Genomic DNA, 25,294 nt, shown 5'->3' on the forward strand with positions numbered 1-25,294 from the left:
TATGAGTAATAGCTAATATTTACTGAGTTGCTATTATGTGCCACAGCCCAGTCTCCTTCTCGACATCCTTAAATGAGATCAGATAAGAGGCCAAGGAAACACTAACATATACAGAACAAAAGGGAAACAACAGAGGTAAAAATAAAACCAGGAGAAAGTATGTCACACAAGCCAAAGGTGGAAATGATGAACATTATCAAATGCCACAAGGTAGTCAAATAATATGAAGAATGGTGGCCAATGGATTGAACATTACAGAACCAAGAGTCAGCCCAGCCTACTGAAAAAACACCACTAAGAAAGAGCCCACTAATTCCTCCAGTGGCTTGTTCTGTTATTGGAAAGTTCTAATTGTTACAAAAGTTTTTCTTTCTGAAGGAATATTAGAATGGAAAACATAGTATTCTATTCAAATTCTGACTCTGAAGGAGAATTAAGAGCTATAATGACTTAAATACAGTAATGATACTTGATTGAATCCTGATTTGAACAAACTAGACATAAAAGATAACTGAGGAAATTTTTATAAGGATTTCTACTAGATGATGGTAGAAAATCATTTTTTTAAGTTTATCAGTCTTTTTTTAGTAATCTTTACACCCAACATGGAGCTCAGACTTACAACCACGAGATCAAGAGTCACATGCTCTTCTGCCTGAGCCAGTCAGGCACCCTGATGATAGTAGAAAATTATTATCAATTTTGTTAAGTGTGACAATGACATTAAGATTATATAAGACTTATTTTTGGAAAAACAGAGGTGAAATAGCATGTCTGTAGTTTCATTAAAATATATCAGAAAAAAATAAATGTAGCAAATTTTACAAAATGTTAATAACTTATATATGGGAGATGGGTAAATGGGTGTTACTTACATTTTGCTCATAATAACAAAAACAAAAAGGCTTCAGAAACAAAAGATAAACATTTTTTCAATTAAAAAAATCCAGCAAATTAATATAGGTATACCTTATTTTATTGTGCATAAATTACTATGCTTCACAGATAGTGCATTTTTTACAAACTGAAGGTTTATGGCAACCCTGCATTGATTAAGTCTATTGGCACCATTTTCCAACAGCATTTCTTCACTTCTCATCTCTCTCTCATTTTGGTAATTCTTCCACTACAGCAAACTTTTCATTATTATCGTACTTGTTATGGTGATCTGTGATGTTACTAATTATCTGGGGATGTCACAAACTGCACCATATAAGATGGAGAACTGAAATGATGAATATTGTGAGTGTTCTAACTGCCCCATCAACCAGCTTTTCCCTCTTCTCTCTCCTTCTCCTAGGGCTTCCCTAGTCCCTGAGACACAATCTTGAAGTTAGGCCAGTTAATTTTTAGTTTCAAGTCTTATTACTTAAGCAACACATTTCAGGAGCACCTGGGTGGCCCAGTCAGTTAAGTGTCTGACTTCAGTCCAGGTCACAATCTCATGGTTTGTGAGTTGGAGCCTAGCAGGCATCGGACGCTGTGCTGATAATGCACAGCCTGCCTGGGATTCTCTCTCCCTCTCTGCCCCTCCCCTACTTGTGCATTCTCAATCTCCTTCTCTCTCTCTGTCTCTCTCTCTCAAAAATATAAAAATAAAAAGAAACACATTCCATAAGGCTACAGCTGCTATGGGAAATGATTCCTTTGATGAATCTGGACAAAATAAACTGAAAATCTCCTGGAAAGGATTCACCATTCTAGATTCCATTAAGAACATTTGCTATTCATGGGAAGAAGTCAAAATAGCAACAGTAAATAAGAGTTTGGAAGAAACTGATTCCAATCCTTACACATGACTTTCTCAGGTTCAAGACATCAATGGAGGAAGTAACTGCAGATGGGGTGGAAATAGGAAAAAAATTAGAAGTGGAGCCCAAAGATGTGACTCAACTATTACAATCTCATGATAAAACTTGCTTTTTATGGGTGAGCAAATAAAGTATTTTCTTGGGGTGGAATCTACTCCTGAAGATGCTGTGAAGATTGTTGAAATGAAAACAAAGGCTTTAGAACATCACATAAACTTAGGTGATAAAGCAGCTACAGGGTTTGAGAAGACTCCAGTTTGGAAAGAAGTTCTCCTGTGGGTAAAATGCTATCAAACAGCGTCACATGCTACAGAGGAATCATTCCTGGAAGTAACAGAAATATCAATGTGGCAAACTTCACATTCTTGTCTTATTTTAAGAAATTGCTACAGCTGCCTCAACCTTCAGTAACCACTATGCTGATCAGGGAGCAGCCATCAACATCCAGACATGACTCTCCACCAGCAAAAAAATTATGACTCACTGAAAGGTGAGATGATGGTTAGCATTTTTAAGCAATACAGTACTGACCCTCAAACAACACATATTTGAACTACATGGGTCCACTTATAAATGAGTTTTTGAGGGGCGCCTGGGTGGCTCAGTCGGTTAAGCATCCGACTTCGGCTCAGGTCATGATCTCACGGTCCGTGAGTTCGAGCCCCACGTTGGGCTCTGTGCTGACAGCTCGGAGCCTGGAGCCTGTTTCAGTCTGTGTCTCCCTCTCTCTCTGACACTCCCCCGTTCATGCTCTGTCTCTCCCTGTCTCAAAAATAAATGAAATGTTAAAAAAAAACATAAATGAGTTTTTGATAAATATAGTACAGTACTATAAATATATTTTCCCAAGACTTTCTTAATAACATTTTCATTTCAAAACAAAACAAAACAAAACAAAAAAACAAATTCTTTTCTCTAGCTTACTTTACTGTAAGAATACAATACATAATATATATACAAAATACGTTAATCAACTGTCTTTTTGGTAAGACTTCCATGGGGCACTTGGGTGGGTCAGTCAGTTAAGCGTCTGACTTGGACTCAGATCATGATCTCATGGTTCGTGGGTTCAAGCCCCACGCTGGGCTCTGTGCTGACAGCTCAGAGCCTGGAGCCTGCTTCAGATTCTGTGTCTCCCTCTCTGTCTGTTCCTCCCCTGCTAACACTCTGTCTCTGTCTCTCAAAAATGAATAAATGTTTAAAAATTTTTAAAAAGTGGCACCTGGGTGGCTCAGTCAGTTAAGCGTCCAACTTCAGCTCAGGCTGATTAATAAATAAACAGCAAAAATTTTTAATAAAAAAAAAAAAAGACTTCCAGTCAACAGCAGGCTATTAGTAGTTAAGTTGTATGTGAATTTTTTATCATACCGGGGGTCAACACCCCAACCCCTGTGTTGTTCAGGGTACACTGTATTTTTTAACTAAGGTGTATATATATTTTTTGATATAATGCTACTGTATACATAACAGACTACAGTATAGTATAAACATAAATTTTATATGTACTGAGAACCAAAAATTTCATTTGGCCCATTTTAATGTGTTGGTATGGAACTAAATCTGCAATATCTCCAAGGCTATGCCTGTACAGCAAAGAGATCACAAACATCAACACTAGAAATGGAAAAACCAGCTGCTTTTATGTTGTGTGAATGAGTACTTATTGCTTGGAATAAAATTTCTAAAAAAGCAACACACATATATTCAAAAACTGTTATATCTCAAACAGTTTAGATGGAATAGCAGAGGATATACCACGGTGAACTGTGCTAGATAATTCAAAAAGGACCTAGTGATGGCGAAGATACTGAAATTGAAAAAGCATGTAAAGGCTTAAAATTTCATGAAATGAGAGCAGGAAAAAAGAGATTTTTCTAAAATATTATTATATATTTAACATATATGGAGGGGGCACCTGGGTGACTCAGCCTGTTAAGCGACAGACTTCAGCTCAGGTCATGATCTCATAGTTCATGAGTGTGAGTCCTGCACAGGACTCTCTGCTGTCTGTGCAAGGAGCCTGCTTCTGATCCTGTCTCCCTCTCTCTGTGCCCGTCCCCCATGTGCATGTGCACTCTCTCTCAAAAATAAACACTTAATAATTAATTAATTAAATATATGTGTGTGACTAAAATAAACAAAATAAATTTTTTAAATTTTGAATCCGGAGCACCCAGGTGGCTCAGTTGGTTAAGTGTCCAACTTTGGCTCGGGCCATGATCTCTTGGTCCATGAGTTCAAGCCCCACATCCAGTCAGCTCAGAGCCTGGAACCTGCTTCAGATTCTGTGTCTCCTGTCTCTGCCCCTCCCCCACTCACACTCTATCTCTCAAAAATAAAAAAATTTTTTTTAAATTTTTTTATTCCAATTTAGTAGCTTAATGATCTTGGGCATGTTACTTAAATTCTGCCCTTATCTATAATATGGAAACATTAACTATATCTCATTGAGTTATTATGAGAGTTAAATGAGAACATACTAGGGGCACCTAGGTGGCTCAGTCAGTCAGGTGTCTGACTTCAGCTCAGGTCATGATCTCACGGCTGTGAGTTCAAGCCCCGCATCAGGCTCTGTGCAAGCAGCTCAGAGCCTGGAGCCTGCTTCAGATTCTGTGTCTCCCTCTCTCTCTGTCCCTCCCCTGCTCATGCTCTGTCTCTCTCTCCTTCAAAAATAAATAAACATTAAATGAGAACATACTAAGGAGTTAAAGAATAAAAATGCATATATGAAGTACTGGGCAAAGTGCCTGTCACACAGTAAGAATTTACTAAAAATGAATTCCCTTTCCTCTCCCTTCCCTGTTCCACCCTTAATCCTAGTTTTGAATGCTGCAAGAATGCAACAAATTAAGACTTTTTTTTTCTTCTTTATGATAGCTTTTCAGTTACCAAGTCTTCCCCAGGGAAAATATACACAAGTCTTTCAGGTTTCCTATAGAACAGTGCATCAAGATCTCCCTGGTTACCTTCTTTATAGTTTAGCCTTGATTGCCCTCCAAACAGTGAAAGGTCTGCTAAAACACAATAGTAAAAAATGTACACAATATTAAATATAAAATCTAACTAGGACAAAATTGAATAGGACTATTATTTCCCATAATCTAGATATTAAAAACATGGCTTCTGATGTTCTAAATACACTAAATGTATCTTCAACTTTGTATGCTGGAACATGAAACTTGACACAAGGTAAACTGATATTATTAGACCCCATTCAAATAAGCTGAAATGCTAAAGTACTAGGAGAATGTGTGAGTTTCCAGGATAATACCTCTTCTGATAAATGTTCCTATTTTATTTTAAGAAGACCTAAACATGACCACTTAGATCATCAGACAAACAACTCATCTGTTCTGATAAAGTAAGTCAGAAGCCCATTGCAGAGACTGTAGCCCATTGCAGAGCCCATTGCAGAGAGCTATCAAGAAAGCAAGAGGAAAGAGGAAGTTAGTTCTGGGGTTAGGGTAGACTATTCTATAGTTTACATTGCAAAGGTTAAAGGAGGAATCTGATAAAAGGGAAAATAAAATTAATAACATGAAGTACTATCAAAAAATATTCACCAAAAAAATATTTTTATTCAATTTTGTTTTTCTCAAATGTATTATTTCCACTAAAAGGAATATTTTATAGCCATTAAAAATGACAGTTAAAACAAGTACACAAAGATATATGTACAAGAATAATAACTTACATGTTGTCATTATCAGTAACAGAAAAAAAACAGATAATCCAAATGTCCATCAATAGGGATAGGTTAAAAAAATTATAGCATATCCATATAATTTAATAGTCATTAAAAGAATGAGATCAATTTTATACATACTAACATGGAAAGATGTCTAAGTTTCACTGTTAAGTAACAATAGCAAGTTGCAAAATAGAATAAATAGTGGGATCTTGTTTTTATTTTTTGGTATAATAGTGAACATTGTATCTTATCTATAAAATAGAGATAAATATTAACTATATCTCCCTGATTTTTTAAGAGAATTAAATGAGTATATGCCTAGAAAACAATTTAGAGGAATATATACACTAAATTGTCATCTTGGTGGAAGAAGTGATTATAAGAGACACTCAATTTTTTATGGAATACATTCTTTATAGTTGTTTCTTGCAATGATCATGCATTACTTTTGTTTAAAAAATGAAGTTAAGGGGCGCCTGGGTGGCGCAGTCAGTTAAGCGTCCGACTTCAGCCAGGTCACGATCTTGCGGTCTGTGAGTTCGAGCCCCGCGTCAGGCTCTGGGCTGATGGCTCAGAGCCTGGAGCCTGTTTCCAGTTCTGTGTCTCCCTCTCTCTCTGCCCCTCCCCCGTTCATGCTCTGTCTCTCTCTGTCCCAAAAATAAATAAACGTTGAAAAAAAAAATTTTTTTAATGAAGTTAAAAAGGTAGATCTATACTTTCATCCCTCCTACAACAGTAGCTTAGACCACATGAGACAAAATTTATGATATATGTGAAATGGGAAGAGGGAAAGGCAAAGAATGTAAAAATTGAATAATCGGTGATTATAATTATATAAAATTATGCACTGGAAAAAATAAGGGAATAATACCAAGTGATAATGTTATTTTGGGGTAAAAAGATTATGACTTGTTCTTTACTCTTATTCTAAACCTTCTATAATGGTATATAGCTTCTATAATTATAAAACAAAGCATCAATTTGACATAATAAATGTGGCAAAGTTCACATAATTTTAAATCAATCTATATGAACTTGAATCTCTTAAAACATTTAATTATGAATGTATATAAATACAACTACAAAGGATGTAGTCATTAAACTGAATTCATATTAATTGTAGCATATTACCTGGCATTTCTTTAACTTTCTGATAGGGGTTTGCTTCCTTGAAATATTTTTTCTGATTTAAGTTTAGGAAAAAATTTCAATTGCAGTTTAAAATGTATTCTCTGGGGGTGCCTGGGTGGCTCAGTCAGTTAAGTATCTGACTCTTGGTTTTGGCTCAGGTCATGACCTCAGAGTTTGTGAGTTTGAGCCCCGCATCGGGTTCTGTGCTGTCAGCACGGAGCCTGCTTGAGATCTCTGTCTCCCCCCCTCTCTCTGCCTCTCCCACGCTCTCTCTGCCTCTCTCAAAAATAAACATTTAAAAATAAAATAAAATGTATTCTCTGGTATAATTATGGTGCTTTAAGAGGGCTTTCAATATGATTTCCTTAAATTTGCTATGAAGCCCCAACATGACCAGAACTTTACCATGCCAGAGGAATTATCTGGTCTTAAGAATCCAAAGGAAACAGCATACAACTATTTAAAAATGTATTTTCTGGGGCACCTGGGTGGCTCAGTGGGTTAAGTGTCTGACTCTTGGTTTCAGCTCACGTCATGATCTCGTGGTTCATGGGATCAAGCCCCACATTGGGCCCTGCACTGATGGCTCGGAGCCTGGTTGGGATTCTCTCTCTCTCCTCTCTCCCTCTGCCCCTCCCCCCCACTTGCTCACCCTCTCTCTCTAAACATTTAAAAAATTAAAAATAAAAAAAAAGTATTTTCTCACAATGCCTTTTCTCAAGGGTCTTTATCAAATACACACGTAAGTTTCCTTTCAAATAAAGGGTCATTTTCAGGCCAAAATTTCACTCCTGTGAAATATTTCTACTACTTCACAGGCATGAAAGATTTCAACATTATTTCAGACTAGCCAGAAGGAAGCACACTACAACCTGTAACAGGTCACATAACATGACAATCTTCAGTGACATTTGTTGCATCCATAATTCCTTAGTCTGGCTTTCAAATACTATGCTCTACTAAAACGGGCCTAATCATATCCACCTTAACCCACCTTTCAAGCCTACCCTTCCCTTCCTATTTCAGCTGAAGTGATATTCACCTCATTCTAACTGGTTGTACTCAATTAATGTCTTCCTATCTCTACTCTTGCACCTCTTCCAATCTATTCTCCAAGGGGAGTAAACTTTTGAGAATTCTTCATGTGTGATACAAAGGCTCTTTCTTATTTTCCGCTACCCTCATCTCCAGCCTCATCTATCTCTATCCCTTTACCCACAGACACGATCTATTCCAGACATAGAGAACAATTTGTAGAGCCCTGCTCTTACTTCAATGCCTGTACAGGTAATATTCTTTCTCCCTGTTATGTTCTTCATGACCTCTTCAAACGACTCTCTCAATAATCACCACACGTGGGAAGTGTCCTCTGACCCCTCAATCTCCTTTTTTTGTGCTTTGATAATGCCTTGCACAAATCTTTGCTATTACAGTAATTACATAGTATTTTAATTGTTGTTTATCTATCTCTTTTACTGGACTATGAGCTCCGTGAGGGCTTAGACTCAAACTTACTCACCTCCAAATGAATTGTGGCATACAAATTTCAATACTACTATATGAATCAAAATTTACAGTGGAGGAAAAAAATAGGCCATTGAGACTCCATATTTTTTTTAAAAAGTTTTAATGTTTATTTATTTATTTTGAGAGAGAGAGAGAGAGAGAGAATGCACGCGTGAGCAGCGGAGGGCAGGGAGAGAGGGTGAGAGAGAATCCCAAGACGACTCTATGCTGACAGTGCAAAGTCTGACGCAGGGCTCAATCTCACGAACCGTGAGATCATGACCTGAGCTGAAATCAAGAGTTAGATGCTTAACCAACTGAGCCACCCAGGCGCTCCAAGATTCCATATTTTCTATGTAAAAGCATATTCATTCTTTTACTCATTCAATCAACAAATATTTATTTAGTACCTACTAGGAGCCAAGCACTATGCCAAGCTCTAGAGAGTTGGTGATGATAATACAGACACAAACACAAGAAGAATTCTGAGAGAATACAGTCCAAACTGTTAACACTGGCTATTAACTGTTTGAATCTACGGAGGATTTGAATAATTTCTATCTTTTCCTTTAAAATTACCTCTATTTTCCCATTCTTCCTTAATGAAAATGCATTAATTTTATAAACACACATACACACAAGTATATGTGTGAGATATCCTCACAAATTACAAATTCCTACAAATCAGTAGGAATATAATACCCAAAGTAAACAATGTATAAATTTGTGTATCAGAGCTAATATGAAAGCAAAACAATTTTTTAGAACTTTTAGTCAGATTCTAATTATAGATTTCAAATATAAAGAATAAACTGGGGCACCTGGGTGGCTCAGTTGGTTAAGCATCCAACTTCAGCACAGGTCGTGATCTCTCGGTTCACAAGTTGGAGCCCTGCATTAGGCTCTGTGCTGACAGCTCAGAGCCTGGAGCCTGCTTTGGATTCTGGGTCTCCCTCTCTCTCTCTGCCGCTCCTCCCCCCTTTGTTCTCTCTCTCTCTCTCAAAAATAAATAAAACATTAATAAAATTAAAAAAAAACAAGAATGGGGTGTCTGGGTGGCTCAGTTGGGTAAGCATCCGACTTCAGCACAGGTCACAATCTCTCGGTTCACGAGTTGGAGGCCCGAGTTGGGCTCTGTGCTGACAGCTCAGAGACTGGAACCTGCTTCAGATTCTGTGTCTTCCTCTCTCTCTGCCCCTCCCCCACTCGTTGAGCTCTACCTCTGTCTCTCAAAAATAAACAAAAACATTTAAAAATTTTTTAAAAAAGAACAAAACTAATGTATGCCAAAATACTTCTGGATTTCCACAGTATCTACTTTTGAAAAAGATCCCATGTAAATTGCCCAAGAAAAACACTGACCACAACATCAATACCACAAGTTTTTCCACATTGCAGAAAGAAAATTATGTCAATGTATTCCACTTAATGCAGAAGAGATGACAGCCTCCATACAATTTATTCAGAAGTCAAATTAATAAATAACAACACCATATTTCATCTGTATAATGATTTACAGTTTATAGTTCACAAAGCACTTTGACCTTCACAATAATTCTGTTTTCTTGTTCCCACTGGATAGATTAAAAAATGAAGGATTAAAATGGAGGCCTTTCTAAATAGGACTCAAAATCCAAAAGCCATAAAAGAAAAGATTAAGAAATTTGTCTACATAAAAAAAAAGAAAAAAATTTGCCTAAATAAAAATCCAGAAGTTCTGCATGGGAATAAAATAAAAGAAGACAGATGACAAATACCAAAATGGGAACACATACCACAGGAAAACAAACTATCATATATACATGAATTATATAAAGTATATGTGTGTGATGTGTATAAAAATAGAGAGAGACCTAGAAATCAACAGAAAAGAGGCCTATGACAACAGAAAAATAAGAATTTAAACAGGTAGTTTATAGAAAATGAAATATGAATAATTAAAACAATATAAATAGATGCTTAACTGTTACCACAACTTTTTTAAAACTTAAAACTAGGTACCATTTTTCTCTATCAGATTGGCAAAAACTCAACTTTGATAATAGCAAAGCATAATATTAACAACACTGACCCTAGAGCCAGAGTGCATAGTTTGAATTTCTGCCACAATAGCTGTATGATTTGGGCAAGTCACTTAAATTCTCTGTTTCTCAATTTATTCACCTGAAAAACAGAGATAATAATAGTACCTATCTCAAAGGGATGTTAGTAAGATTAAAGGAAGTAATAAGTATAAAGCACTTCAGATATTGCCTGGCACGTAGTAACCACCTTATAAGAATTAGCTATGATACAGCTAATGCTGGTGAGTGATCAAGCAAGCTTGATATACCTCAAGCAATGTATCTTAGAACAACCTCTAAGGAAAGCAATTTGGCAGTATTTCATATTTATAAATGCAAATACCCTTTGACTTAGAAATCCCACTTTCTTCCAATTTATTCTATAACTACCCTTATACACATGTAAAATGACATATGTTCAAGGGGCTTCCTTACAGAATTGCTTACAATATAGGAAACCTGGAAGTAATACAAATGTCCAACAATAAGGAACTAGTTAAATAAATTATGATAGAGCCACTCAATGGAATACTATGCAGGTGATATTTTAAAAAAGAAAGAAAGAGGGGCGCCTGGGTGGCTCAGTGGGTTGAGTACCCGGCTTCGGCTCAGGTCATGATCTCACAGTTTGTGGGTTTGAGCCCTGCATTGGGCTCTGTGCTAACAGCTCGGAGCCTGGAGCCTGCTTGGGATTCTGTGTCTCCCCCTCTCTCTGCCCCTCCCCCGTTCATGCTCTACCTCTCTCTCTGTCAAAAATAAATAAACATTAAAAAAAAATAATTAGATGGGGCGCCTGGGTGGTGCAGTCGGTTAAGCGTCCGACTTCAGCCAGGTCACGATCTCACGGTCCATGAGTTCGAGCCCCACGGCGGGCTCTGGGCTGATGGCTCAGAGCCTGGAGCCTGCTTCCGATTCTGTGCCTCCCTCTCTCTCTGCCCCTCCCCCGTTCATGCTGTGTCTCTCTCTGTTTCAAAAATAAATAGAACGTTAAAAAAATAAATAAATAAATAAATAATAATTAGAAAAAAGAAAGAAAGAGGGGCACCTGGCTGGCTCGGTGGAACATGTGACACTTGATCTTGTGGTTGAGTTCGAGCCCCACATTAGGTGTAGAGATTACTTAAAAATTTTTTTTATTTTATCTTTGAAAAAAAAAACAAGAAAAGAAAGCAGAAGCTTTTTACATACTGATCTAAAAAGGTCTCCAAGATATAGTATGTGAAAAAGCAGTATGGGGGGGCAGGGAGTACAGATGAATGGGGAACCATGTGCTAACTTTTACATTAAAAATGGGAAAAATAGGGACGCCTGGCTGGCTCAGTCAGTGGAGTGTGGGACTCCTGATCTCAAGGTTGTGAGTTTGAGCCCCATGTTGCACGCAAAGCTTACTTTAAAAAAAAAAGCTGAGGGCGCCTGGGTGGCTCAGTCAGTTAAGCATCCAACTTCTACTTAGGTCATGATATCGCAGTTAGCGAGTTCGGGCTCTGTGTTGGGCTCTGTGCTGACAGCTCAGAGCCTGGAGCCTGCTTCAGATTCTGTGTCTCCCTCTCTCTCTGCCCCTCCCCCACTCTCACTCTCTCTTGCTCTCTCTGAAAAATAAACATTAAAAAAAATTGTTTAGGGGCACCTGGGTAGCTCAGTTGGTTAAGTGCCCGACTTCAGCTCAGGTCATGATATCACGGTTCATGGGTTTGAGCCCCATGTCAGAGGCTCTGTGCTGACAGCTTGGACCCTGGAGCCTGCTTTGGATTCTGTGTCTCCCTCTCTCTCTGGCCCTCCCCTGCTCACGCTCTCTCTCTCTCAAAAATAAATAAACATTAAAAAAAAATTTTTTAATAAATAAAAAAAATTGTTTCCCTGGGAAAAATAAGATTTTATATTCATATTTATATGCATTTGCCTGAAGAAAGTCTAAAAGAGTATAAAGAAACTAGTAGGGGCATCTAGCTGCCTCAATCAGTAGAGCATGCAACTCCTAATCTCAGGGTCCTGAGTTCAAGCCGCATATTAGGCATGGAGCCTAGTTAAACAAACTAGTAAAAGTAGTTGGGAGGAGGCATGGAACTGGGTGCATGGGGGATAGGCACAGGAGTGAGACTTTCACTGTTTATATTAAATATATAAATATGCAAACATTTATTTAATCATGGAATGTATTATGTGTTCATAGATTAATTTTTTAATTTTTTTTTATTTTTTTTAACGTTTATTCATTTTTGATACAGAGAGAGACAGAGCATGAATGGGGGAAGGTCAGAGAGAGAAGGAGACACAGAATCCAAAACAGGCTCCAGGCTCCGAGCTGTCAGCACAGAGCCCGACACGGGGCTCGAACCCATGGACTGCGAGATCATGACCTGAGCCGAAGTCGGACACCCAACCAAATGAACCACCCAGGCGCCCCCATAGATTAATTTTTTAAATGTTTGTTTATTTTAAGAGAGAGAGAGAGCAGGGAAAGGGCAGAGAGAGAGAATCCCAAGCAGGCTCCGTGCTATCAGTGCAGAGCCCATGCTGGGCTCAATCCTACGAACTGTGAGATCATGATCCGAGCCAAAATCAAGAGTTGGAAGTTTAACCGACTGAGCCACCCAGGTGCCCCAAAAGATTAATTTTTTTTTTGGAAAACCTGAATCTCACAGAGGATAAGAAATTTGCCTACAATCATATAGCTAATAATAAAAGGTTGATTACATTGTTTTTCCTTATACCATACTGCCTTTCTGAAATTTTCAGGAATGGAAGACTTTAAAATGATCACAAATAGGGACGCCTGGGTGGCTCAATCAGTTGAGCATCCATCTCTTGATTTCAGCTCAGGTCATGATCTCATGGTTCGTGAGTTTAAGCCCTGCATTGATCCCTGCTTGGGCTTCGGTCTTCCTGTCTTGTCCCCTCCCCCTGATTACTCTCTATTGCTCTGTCAAGATAAATAAAAATATGGGGCACCTGGGTGGCTCAGTTGGTTAAGCATCCAACTTCGGCTCAGGTCATGATGTCAGAGTTCGTGAGTTCAAGCCCCATGTGAGGCTCTGTGCTAACAGCTCAGAGCCTGGAGCCTGCTTCAGATTCTGTGCCTCCTCTCTCTCTGCCCCTCCCCTGCTCACAGTCTGTCTGTCTCTCTCAAAAATAAACATTAAAAAAAATTTTAACAAACAATAAATAAAAATAAACTTAAAAAATGTATCACAAAAAGTTTTTTTAAAAATTTTAAAAGGGAAAAAAATTTTTTTAAGGGGCACCTGCCTGGCTCAGTCAGTGGAGCATGTGACTCTTGATCTCGGGTCAGGAGTTCAAGCCCACGTTGGGCCTAGAGCTTACTTATAAAAAAAATTACCACAATGGGAATGCAAGCTGGTGCAGCCACTCTGGAATACAGTATGGAGGTTCCTCAAAAATTAAAAATAGAACTACTCTACGACCCAGCACTTGCACTACTAGGCATTTATCCACAGGATACAGGTGTGCTGTTTCGAAGGGACACATGCACCCCCATGTTCATAGCAGCACTATCAACAATAGCCAAAGTATGGAAAGAGCCCAAATGTCTATCAGTGGATGAATAGATAAAGAAAATGTGGTACATATATACAATGGAGTATTACTCGGCAAACAAAAAGAATGAAATCTTGCCATTGCAACTATGTGGATGGAACTAGAGGGTATTATGCTAAGCAAAATTAGTCAGAGAAAGACAAATATCATATGACTTCACTCATATGAGGACTTTAAGACACAGAATAGATGAACACAAGGGAAGGGAAACAAAAATAATATAAAAACAGGGAGGGGGACAAAACATAAGAGACTCTTAAATATGGAGAACAAACAGAGGGTTACTGGAGGGGTTGTGGGAGGGGGGATGGGCTAAATGGGTAAGGGGCATTAAGGAATCTACTCCTGAAATCATTGTTGCACTGTCTGCTAACTAATTTGGATATAAATTAAAAAATTAAATTAAATTTAAAAAAAATTATCACAAGTAGGCTTTTCTCTGAAATAACCACCTACTCTGAGTGCTCAGCAAAAATAATACTAGTGACACCACACTGAAGTAATTAATCTCTGTATGATGACTTGGAAAATAGTATAATACCCATTGTTGGTCCAAAACATTCACCATCACCCACACTATACATTGTAATAATTGGGCTTCATTTACTGGAAGGAGATGAAATTCTTATAAAAGCCCTTAGCACAGGTTTCAAATTCCAACACAACATTCATTTTGCAGAACAATGAAGGGTACGGCACTAAGAATATATCTATAAACACTTTCACATAGGGGGAAAAAACATTAAAGCAAGTCGGCTTTCTACTATAAGTAAGCCAAGGAATGAGTACATGTAAATATGTAATTTTCTTTTTACAAATAACATAAGCACAAAATGTTATTGGGGATCCTGGGGTGGAGAGTCCCTAGCCTAGCCTGCCCATACTTTTATACTTATTTTTTTTAATGTTTATGCATTTTTGAGAGAGCAAGCATGACCGGGGTAGGGGCAGAGAGAGGACAGTGGATTCAAAGCAGGTTCTGTGGTCACAGCAGCAAGCCCGACATGGGGCTTGCACACATGAACCGTGAGATCATGACCTTTGCCAAAGTCAAACGCTTAACCAACTGAGCTACCCAGGTGCCCCCATACATACACTTTTAAACAGAATTAAACAGGCCCACCATATGCTAAATCTCAAAGGATTTGTGTTTGAGACCATCCCAAATACATATCGGTATAAGAGAATACATCAAATATCCAGGGCAGTAAGTATCAAGGATCTCAACAGTAATTCACAAACATCTGTATCACCTAGTACTACTTCTAACAAGTAACCAAGAACCTCCAACTCGATCCTCAGTCTCTCAGTTCTGACCAGCCCCACCTACAGACCCCAACATCTCCTGTGTTCCATTCCCTGCTATCATCCCGGGCAACTATGACATCCATACTAATGACATGTCCAACATACTTCACAGCCCCATAACCTCCCACTACTTCAAAGCCTATACTTCCACTAGCTTCAACAGCACTATGACAGTTACACCCTGGTTGTTTTGTTTGTTTGTTTGTTTGTTTAACCTTGAAATATTGAACTCTCAGCTTTCCCATTCTGTATTTCTTAAAGAACCAGATCTTCAACTATATTTCTCATTGTCTGCTTATTCTTCAAGCTTTTACTTATAATCCCAACTTGGACTCTCAGATTCCATCACATCTCCCACACTATTACTAGCAGTATAAAGTTACTCTCCATTTTATCTTTCTTTTTTGTATATTCCAATTCTAGATCAACTCAACCATCTTTTTTGCTCTCCTGCTTTTAGGCTTCTGGAGAAGTATAAAATCCATGCTACTAGGCCCTATTACAAATACATTATTTCTAACTTTTACTGGGCCCTCAATGTGATCAGCAATGTTCTTTTTTTTTTTTTTTAATCCTTAATCTATTCTTCTTTCATTTCCTATTGAAGATTTCCATGGCCCTAATATTTACCATAGTTCCTTCAGTCTCCAGAAATAATTGACTTCTCTACAGATAACTAATCTCATCAAGAAAATAAGGCCACCTGGAGTGCCTGGGTGGCTCAGTCGGTTGAGCATCCGACTTCAGCTCAGGTCATGATCTCACAGTTTGTGGGTTTGAGCCCCGCATCGGGCTCTGTGCTGACAGCTTGCTCAGAGCCTGCAGCCTGCTTCAGATTCTGTGTCTCCTTCTCTCTCTCTGCCCCTCCCCCGCTCATTCTCTGTATCTCTCTCTCAAAAATAAATGTTAAAAAATTAAAAAAAAAAAAAAAAGAAGGCCATCTGTCAAACTCCCTCATCTTTTCCTTCTACCACATCATTATCCATCTTGACTTGTATTATTGTCAAGGAATAAAACCCAACTGATTTCTTAGGTAAATTTTCCACTCAATCTACAAAATTCTTTCACTCATGCTAAAAAGAAAAACACACATGTACCATAGTGGAAAGAACACAGGTTTCAGAGATAGATAGATTTTGTTTAAATTCTTGCCTATAGCCTTCCCAATTGTAAAAGAAGGATACTGATACCTAAACCACAAGGCTGTTGTGATCTATAAAGCATCTTTATGGCATCTGGCAGAATATATTCTCTCTTTCTTTTAAAAAGATTTTATCTCTAAGCAATTTCTACACCCAACGTGGGGCTCGATCTCACCACCCCAAGATCAAGAGTCGCATGCTCCAGCAACTGAGACAGCCAGGCACCCCTAAGTATATTCTCATCTCAATAAAGATGTTTCACTACTATCATTTCTTTCACAACCACACTTGTTGAAAGAGTAATTTTACTCACTGCCTCCCATTTATTCCTCAATCCATTATGATCTGACTACTGCTATCATTGCCACCACTGCACTATCTGAAGCGTCTTTCAGAGGAAACAAGAGATCTCCTAATTGCTAAATTCAGTGGTTTCTTTCTAATCCTCATTCTGCTTGACTTCTGCAGCACCTGACAGTGATGGTCACCCCCTCCCATCCTGAAACCCTTCTTCCTTTGGTTTCTATTATAATGCCATTCTGTTCCAGTTCTTTTTTTTTTTTTCTTTCTTTCTTTTTTTGGGGGGGGGGGGACAGAGAGAGACAGAGCATGAAGGGGGGAGGGGCAGAGAGAGAGGGAGACACAGAATTGGAAACAGGCTCCAGGCTCCGAGCCATCAGCCCAGAGCCTGACGTGGGGCTCGAACTCGCGGACCACAAGATCGTGACCTGGCTGAAGTCGGACGCTTAACCGACTGCGCCACCCAGGCGCCCCTCTGTTCCAGTTCTTATCCCATTCCTTTAACCTATCTTGGTGTCTATTGCCCTTCAAATAATGATGTTCCTTCTGGTCCACAGCCCTTTTCTTCTATTCTTTCAGTATTACCATCCCATGTCAAGTCTTCAAATATCCCTGTTATATTCTCTGTTGACCCTCAAATTTATGTATTCAGTTCCAACCTTTCTCCCAATTTTCAGACCCCGCAGTATTACCTGAAAAACACCTCAAATTAAGCATGTCCAAAGGGAACATTATCTTCCCTCAAAATTGCTTATGTTCCATCCCTATTACAATTAACACGACCAACACATCCCACCAATGAAGTCAGAAACTTCCCTCTCAACTCTGGAAACATCATGGAATTGAAACCTCCTGGAACTGCATGCCATTGTCTTCATTTTCCTACCACTAACCCAGTTCATCCCCTCTGACCTAGAGTAGCACACTGGTTTCCTGCCTACCTAGGTTTGTTTTATCTACCTCCACACTGTCTTCACTTTCATTTCTTCCTCCACATTTTCACCAGAGATAATCAATCATACCAAATTCCTGCCTACAAAACTTTCAATGGCCCCCCATACCTACAGAACAAAGTCCAAATTCTTCAGCAAGGTTTTCTCAGAGTTATAAACGGAAAGGTTTTAGATCAGACAAACATGGTTTTCAAAAACAAAAACAAAACAAACAAAACCATGGGTTTCATTTCTAGCTGAATCTAAATACTGGCTTAGTCCAGAGTCTTCCAAGTGAAAGATAAAAGGCAGAGAAGGGAGAACGAGGGATGACAGGAGAAAAGAAGGAGACAGTAGTGTCTGAGGTGGGGGACGGAGTATTTTCGAGTTTAGAAATGGAAAGTTTCCAGGGAAGAGTATTTGAGGGAAGTTTTGAGGGAAGTAAAGTGACGGAGACCAGATCTCTGAGGGAGGAGGGATTACAGAGACGAGGGAGGCTCTCAGTGTGGAGTTGGAGGTCTCTGAAACAGGAGTTCTCCGAGAAAATGAAGGATTCTTGAGTCTGTGAAATGAGAAAAGTTCCTGAGAGGAGTCAAGGACCAGGTCCCCGATACGAAGGAACTTCTAATGGGTTCCTGGCCTCTGAGGCAAGAAGGCGGGGGTCGGGATAGGGGTTGTCCCGCGACCCTGAGGGAAGTGAAAAGGGAAGGGGAAGGGGCGAGAAGTGTCCCCAGCCGCTCAGAGGAAGACCTTGGGAAGCGAAGGGGTCCTGTCGGTGTTGAGAGACCCGAGCGCCAATGCTCCGGAACCGCGGCGGTGTAGCAGCAGCGCGCGCGGGCCGGGGTGCCCCGAGTTTGTGCCCTATGCGCTCTCTCGGCGTTACCTGAGGCGGGACTGAGCAGCCAGAGGGGTGCCTGCGCGGGCGGGAGGCGGAGGCAGCAGCAAAGTGGGAGCATAGTAGCCCTCACAGCTTGGAGGCGGCAGAGGCTCTTAGCCTGCGGAGGCGGTGGGGGTCCCTCGCGCAGAAGCCGGAGACTCGGCGGAGCTAACGGCGGCGAAGGACAAGGAGGCTACTGCCATGGCCCCGCAGTCGGGACCGTTCCCCCCGTCTGTTTGACGGGGCCAGGAGAATGATCCCAACGGCGAGCCAGAAAGGGCAGCTGAAAGCTCCGCTTGAGCTCCGCGACCGCGAGCCACTGAAACGCCTGCCCAAGTAGGCTGGAGGACTGGGGGCGGGGCCTCGGCGGCCACGCCCCTCTTCTCAAGCCTCCCAGCAGCCAATCAATCGTCGATCCTTGATAAACCAGCTAGTGGAATTGCCCAATTAGCGTTAGGAATGCCACGTGGTATGAGGGTGGACTCAATAGGCGTCCGGGAAAGCCAATCAACAGCCCTAGGCGCCAACTCCGGAGGACGAAGAGAACCAATAGAAAGTAAGAGGAGGTTAAAAACAGAAGAGGCAGTGTGCTGGAAAGGCGGAATCAGGGAGGAGGGAATACACCTGGGGGAAACTCAAGTCCCTGGAACCTCCAGAGGGCGGGACAGTAAATACGAGAGGGAACAATTAAAATGCCAAACATATAAAAGATTGGTAATTAATAAAACTAACAGAAAATGTGTTCGACTGGCGCGGCTTTGCAGTTGGTGAAGGAATAGCTGAGTAAGGACTCTCTGAATAAGAAAAAGCCATTTGAACGTAGAGTCCTGCAGGATCTCGGTATACTGTAGGGGAGAAATTGATACATAAACTATTATTATTAGCTACTTGAGATAGTAAAAGCAATGAGTTGGGTTCAAACGCTGAAGCAACAATTAATCTAGACTAAGAATTGATTCGGTGAAGCCTTCTTGGAAGAGAGAACGCTTGAGTTGGCTTGAAACCTGAAGATTTTGAAAGAGCTGGGTAGGGAATAAGAATTCTATTCAACTGTTCACCATGCACATATTTCCTTCCTCATGCTTTCCATATGCCTGGACTTCAGGTGCTCATAATCTCACGCCTGAGCAGATTGGAACAGAGTTTCCAGGGCTAGAGCAGGCAAAGAAACACCAGAGTATGGGCCTTCCTGCACCAATATTTCCTTGGATTAGAGACCTCCTTTCAGACATCTTTAGACTTGCCTCCTACTGGAAGAGTCTTGACAGATAAGTGGGATTTGAATAGTTGGAGTATAGGTGGTGTGCATTCCTAGTGGCAATAAAATTTAAGAAAGATGTGTGTATGATTTCACTCATATGTGGAATCTAAAAAACAACAAATGAATAAACAAACAAAAAACAGAACCAGACCTATAAATACAGAGAACAAACTGATGGTTTGGACAGGGAACAAAATGGGTGAAGGGGAGTGGGAGATAGAGGCTTTCAGTTTTAGAATGAATAAGTCACGAGAATAAAAAGCACAGCACAAGGAATATAGTCAAAGGTATTGTAATAGTATTGTATGGTGACAGATGATAGCTATACTTGTGACCATACCATAATGTATAAATTTGTCCAATCACTATGTTGTACATCTGAAACTAATGTAACATTGTGTGTCAACTACAGTTAAATAAAAAGTTTTAAAAAGATGTGTGATAGGAGATAAGAATGGAAGTTAAATGTGGATTGAGCTTAAATGCCAAATTTGTCCTTTTTTATGCTGTGAGAGTTGTCAAAGGTTCTCGAGCAGAGTAGTCTCAACAGGACACTGGTTTAGTTAGATTAATAGGTAGCTCACAATATCTCCAAAAGGAGAAAAGAAATCACCCAGCCCTGTACCCTTGGCTCAAAGCCTTTTCTGTATCATTCTTTTGGCAACACATGATGTGCTGCCACCTGGTGACAGTTCAAATACCATTGTTCCCCACTGCTATTTAATTTTTGTTGTTAGAGCCCTGGCACCTTTTAAACCTGTCTCCCACAAAGCCTGATGCAAAGTATTTGATAAATAGGTACAGCACTGGTAGCAAGTATAATTGAATAATGCCATCATACCATATGTATCACATGCCCAGTAAAAGATGTAAAAGAGAGGGGTTACTTGTACCTTCAGTAGGAAGATGAGCCTTGATGGCAAGTTTTTAGGTTTTTGAACAACTTCTGTTTGACCCAAGTCTGATCTCTCCCATTCCACTGTCAGAAATTTCCTTTATAGTGAGGGGAAAGAACCAAGGATCGCCTTATAGTTATTTGGGTGTCAAAGGCCCACTCTTCATTATCTGTCTCCTAGTTAGGCCAGGGCCTTGAATGCATCGTATAACCTGCCCTACTGATCTCAGCCCTTTATTATGCTTTTATTTCAGAATTGTCTCCTCTTCCCAGCTAGATGGAGCTAAGAGCTGGGAACTTTATAAGCCCACTGCACATCTTAACTCAGGGCAAATACATACCAGGGCTGGTATGTATTATGCTCAATAAATATCAACTGGGTGGATGAATGGCATTATCTTTTGTCTATATTTAGCGGTGGAAGAGACCTCATGAGTCCTTAGTGGGATGCTGCTGCTTCTAAGGAAATCTTGGACTGCATGCTCTAGAATACAAAATCCAAGTAAGAAGCAAGTAAAGCTGCCCTTAGCCTACATAGAAAGATCTACTTTCCAGAGAGCAAGCTTGTGATGGAAGGATTAGAACTAATAACCACAAGGCATTTTTTTAAATATAACAAGAAATATAGAGTACATCACCCCTAGTGATTCGATTAATATTAAATCATGAAATTTGTTTCATCTAATAAATATATACATGTATATTTACTAGGCCACAATGTAAACTGTATTTCTTACCGGAGGTCACGTCAAAAAATTTTAAAGCCACTGGATTAGAGGCAGAGACTGAAAGAAAGGAGACCAGGAGACTGTTGCAGAAATGCAAGCAGGGCTGGGCTACTGAGGATGAGGAAATGTGGAGGGACTAGAGTAAGCCTTAAGAGGTAGAAGCTGGAGGTGAGGAGAGGAAGCCTCCTATTGCTCAGGTCCAGGGCCTATATAAATGTCTTGCCCTCCTCTGCATCCCCACAGCAATACTGGGCTACCTTATTCTACCCACCAGAATGGGAACTCCCATCTCCTTCCAAATTCCACTGAGCAGAGGGCTTGCACTCAGCTATGAGTATCTATGAACTTGGACTTCAGAGAGAGGGATGGCAGAAAGCAGTCCAGTAACAGGAGGAAGAAAGGGTACAGTTGAGTCTATCCCATATGGGTGCTGATTCACAGAAGACATCAGGAAGAGTTAAAACATTTATTGTAATTATTGCCTGGTGGGCAGGCAGTGACAAGCCTCAGTAAGAGGGCAGATACCAGCTAGATCAAGAAAGGAGGGACATGGGGCCCAGAAACAGGGGCTTGAAGGGGAAGGTGAGCAAAGCTACTCTTACAAGTTCTTACAGGTCACTCAGGAACATTGTGGGGCCCTTAAAGAATATGTTCTCCTGCTCAAGGCTCTGGGCCTAAAGCTGAAAGCTGCTGGGCTCCAGGTTAGAAAGTGTGCTCTTCTGGAGATCTAAGGGGATAAAAAGGGAAAAGAAAACAAACCATCAGCAAGCACTATGATACACACAGAACTAGGCCCTAGGCCTGTCTGATGGGGAGGAACATACAAGCCTGACCTGGAATAAGTAACGACAGAATGATGGATTCACTAAAAAAGAGGCAGAGACTCCATTCTACCCAGTGCCAAATAATCAGGCAGCTGACACACACGCACCATTCAGATTCACCCTCCCCCAGACCTGGGATCCCTGCCCTTACTCCCACCTAGTTTCCCAGCTACTGTTGCTGTCTGGAAGACTGACTTCAGAGGTAGATGAAGAAAGAGACATGGTGAAGGTGGCAGCCAGGGACAACTTAGATTGGAGGATGTGAATGGAGGTCCTGGAAAGGGGAACAGAATCAGAAGCAGAGAAGGAGACAGTGGGTCAAGAGGACCCTTCCACCATAGAACTGTTCTCCTTCGTGAGGCCAGGACCCCGGTCTCCTCTCCCTTTATCCTTCAAACATATAAAGATACCTCAGTGACCCTGTATAAGTAAAGAATGCCCAGTACTGCCTTTACAGGCTGTAACCCAGATACCATACCACCCCTACCAGCCCATGTCAAATCTAGGATAGCTGAACTTTGGTCCCCAATGCCTGGCCTCTGAGACATATCCCTTCCACTGCCACAAGCATCCACACCCCCTGACCTGAGGAGGTTGTACTCCTGCCGGGCATCCTGGACCTCTGTCCTGGCAGCCTCCAGGGTGTGACCCTTGACCTCCCTGCCACTTTGCAGCTGCTCCAACGTCTGCCAGACCATGGGCCCAGGTAGGACCAGGTAGGTACATTCCTCTCCCTCTCCAGGAGGAATCCCCCTCCCCACCATTGGCATCTTCAGCACACATGGAACCCTCATGTGGGCAATGACAGTCTCTCAACCTGGAGAAGAGGGCTTGGGAAGAAAAGCTTTGGAGGGAGGTAGAGTCAGCACAGGGAAGAGAGAAAGAGATAGGGGTGGGAAAGGGTATGCTGGCCTGCCTGCACAACAGAAAAGACAGAAAGGAAGGAGCCTTCATAGGGAGATATGAAGAAATAGGTCTGATCCTGGTCCTACCTTCCAGCTGTGGGCCTGAGCTTGCCCCCCTTCAGCCATCTGTTTCAGCAGCAGCTCCTGGTGTTGGCCTTCAATGAGAGAAAAATGTAAGAGAGCTGTTCTCCAACTTCTTTCTTTTCTCCTCCTGGCCTTGTACCCAGCCTGGTGCTGAAAACTGAGACAGAAGCATTCTGGTCTAGCATTCCAAACTGACTGGGGAAACTAGACTCACACCATGGAGGCAAGACAAAACACTTAGCCAGACTTCTGAGCAGCTCAAGAAATCAGAGCTATGGCCACTTACTGGGACAGCAAAAAGGCTTTCCAGAAAAGGGGACAGGTGAACTCATACCCACCCCCAATCTTTTACTCACTCAGCTGGTCCTGCAGCAATTTCAGCTCCTCCTGAAGAATCTCTGATTCCTCCCACAGGAGTTGACACCTGCACAGATGACAGCAGTGTCATTCGAAAGCCAATCAACAAGCCCTGAGGACACTACCAGAGTGCCAAGAATTCAGAGGCCCAAAGAAGGAGAGGTCTTGCCCATCACTTACTCATTCTGCAGCTCTTGGTGAAGGCCACCAGTAGCACTACGTTTTTGTGGTCCTGTTTGTATTTGGGCTTGGGCCTGTTCCTGCACCTGGCTTCGAAGGCCCTGCAGTTCCCTTCTCAGCCCCTCCAGGCATTGATCCAGGAGAAGGACCCTCTGCTCTGGGCTCCCCTGCAGCAACCTTAGTGATGCTGTAGTGGGACAAACTGAGGATCAGTCTTTCTGAGACTTTTACACATGAGCCTACAGATTCCACTTGCAAATCAAGACACAAGTGCACACACAGGAGATATGTAACAAAACTGTGTGCATACATAATGAGCTGTGTGCAGGAAAAAAATAACTGGCCATATACCTTCCAGGGTACAGATCTTATACTTCTGCTGCTCTTGCTCTTCCAGCAGCCCCTGCACAGCCTGTCTTAGTGTCTCAGTCACCTACCCAGGCAAGAAAAGCCACCTGAGCTATTGTGCAAGGGGCATCTCACACAAACACAAACACATACACACCTAGGATTCCACACTTTACCTGAGCCTGGGATTGAAGCTGGGATTGGAGAATAATAACTTCATCCCAGAGAGAAGATGCACCATGGGCCTTACCCCAACTCAGCCTCTCTGGGACAAAAGGAGTCTCTAGAGCCCAAGGCTGTTGAGCATGGACTCCAGACTGAGGAGGCAAGTGATGAGGGGAAATCCAGGTCCCAGCCAAATCTCCTGCTGAGGGAATAAGCAAGGGATGATTGTAAGGCCTAACTTTGGGGAGAAAACAGATGTTTGTTCAGGAAAGAAAACAGTTGGAATTTGGAATAGTGGATGATACAGGCACTGGAAAAAAGCAGATCCTGGAAAAAGAAAAGAACGGGGGCAGAAAAGGGACAATACTCACCCGCTGTGGAGACTCCAAGAGGATACAGCCGCTGCTACAAAAAAAAAAAAAAAAAAAAAAAAAAAAAAAAAAAAAAAAAAAAGTTCACAGGCCAATAGGCTCTGAGTGTCCCTAAACCCAAACCTCTAACGGGGGCCCTCAGGTGCCCCCTCACCTTAATCCTGGCCACATTTCCATCGGTAGCATTGAGAAGCACGTCGAGGTGCTCATACCAGCTCAGGCTCCTACTCATAACCTTCCGCTAGGCTCCCTGACGTCTTGTGCCTTTGCTCTTCCAGCCCGGAACACCAGAGACACAGCCCAGTAAGGCCACACTTCAGATAGAAAGTGGGGAGTGGGGATGTAATACTAAAGGTAGGGAGGGATGCAGTTATCAAGCCAAACTGGGACTGGTCAGGAGAGCAGCGCTTGGGGACTCTAGGGGGAAAGCGGGATGCTTTGATACTCAATTATCAGGTGGGAATTGAGAGTGCCGAATCTTGGTCGAAACCTTCCCAGACCCAAGACACAGGTACCATCACTCCGAACCTGTGCCAGCGACTACTGCCCAGTTCAAACCCTCCTGTAGGCCGGGAAAGTCCGACCTCGGACTGGCTGCCGCAGCGCCACGTGGGAAACTGAGTTCGTCTCTCGAGGAAACAACCGGCGATGGAGGCTGTAGAACTACGTTTCCCTGGTAGCGGCACGAGCATTGACACCGCCACCGTGAAGCTTGCCGGGAAACCGAGGCTTTCTGATTCTGTAGTTGTTGGACCCAAGGACCAAGTGCACTACATATCCCAAGATGCATTGCATAGAGCCAACGCTACCCCGCTGCTGATCCCAGTGGTTCTTGGGAAATGGAGTCCAAGCTACCTTGA

The 25,294-nt window shown here is 41.5% G+C and overlaps 2 protein-coding genes across 11 annotated transcripts in view; both read right to left on the minus strand.

The window, feature by feature from the left end:
* Positions 1–18,668, minus strand: part of TESK2 (testis associated actin remodelling kinase 2) — a 134,897-nt gene extending 116,229 nt beyond the window's left edge. Inside the window, exon 1 of the mRNA XM_043574796.1 lies at positions 18,323–18,668. The gene's annotated coding sequence lies outside the window, so the exon portion shown is untranslated. The remainder of the gene's footprint in view (positions 1–18,322) is intronic.
* A 2,984-nt stretch (positions 18,669–21,652) lies between these two features.
* Positions 21,653–25,125, minus strand: CCDC163 (coiled-coil domain containing 163). Of its 10 annotated transcripts, none has more exons than XM_043574805.1 (9): positions 24,963–25,121; positions 24,589–24,748; positions 24,435–24,468; positions 24,075–24,265; positions 23,902–23,983; positions 23,551–23,737; positions 23,370–23,437; positions 23,017–23,084; positions 21,653–21,927 (listed from the first exon to the last, which is right to left on the minus strand). In XM_043574805.1, exons 2-9 carry the CDS (start codon positions 24,664–24,666, stop codon positions 21,820–21,822), a joined length of 816 nt encoding a protein of 271 aa, XP_043430740.1. In that variant the 5' UTR covers positions 24,667–24,748; positions 24,963–25,121; the 3' UTR covers positions 21,653–21,819. The 10 variants fall into 10 exon arrangements, with proteins under 10 accessions (XP_043430740.1, XP_043430739.1, XP_043430743.1 ...); XM_043574804.1 differs by having other exon boundaries at positions 24,589–24,782; XM_043574811.1 differs by adding an exon at positions 22,182–22,298 and having other exon boundaries at positions 21,812–21,927; positions 24,589–25,121.
* Positions 25,126–25,294: the final 169 nt, after the last annotated feature.

The sequence above is a fragment of the Prionailurus bengalensis genome, chromosome C1 (genome assembly GCF_016509475.1).
Source record: "Prionailurus bengalensis isolate Pbe53 chromosome C1, Fcat_Pben_1.1_paternal_pri, whole genome shotgun sequence".
NCBI classification, from domain to species: Eukaryota; Metazoa; Chordata; class Mammalia; order Carnivora; family Felidae; genus Prionailurus; species Prionailurus bengalensis.

Excerpts from the sequence above, each read along its gene's own strand:
- CCDC163 (XM_043574805.1), bottom strand. The coding sequence starts at position 24,666 with ATGAGTAGGAGCCTGAGCTGGTATGAGCACCTCGACGTGCTTCTCAAT. Across the intron at positions 24,469-24,588 it reads GAAATGTGGCCAGGATTAAG|CAGCGGCTGTATCCTCTTGG; the intron begins GTGAGGGGGCAC and ends TTTTTTTTGTAG. Across the intron at positions 23,984-24,074 it reads AGCTTCAATCCCAGGCTCAG|GTGACTGAGACACTAAGACA; the intron begins GTAAAGTGTGGA and ends TTGCCTGGGTAG.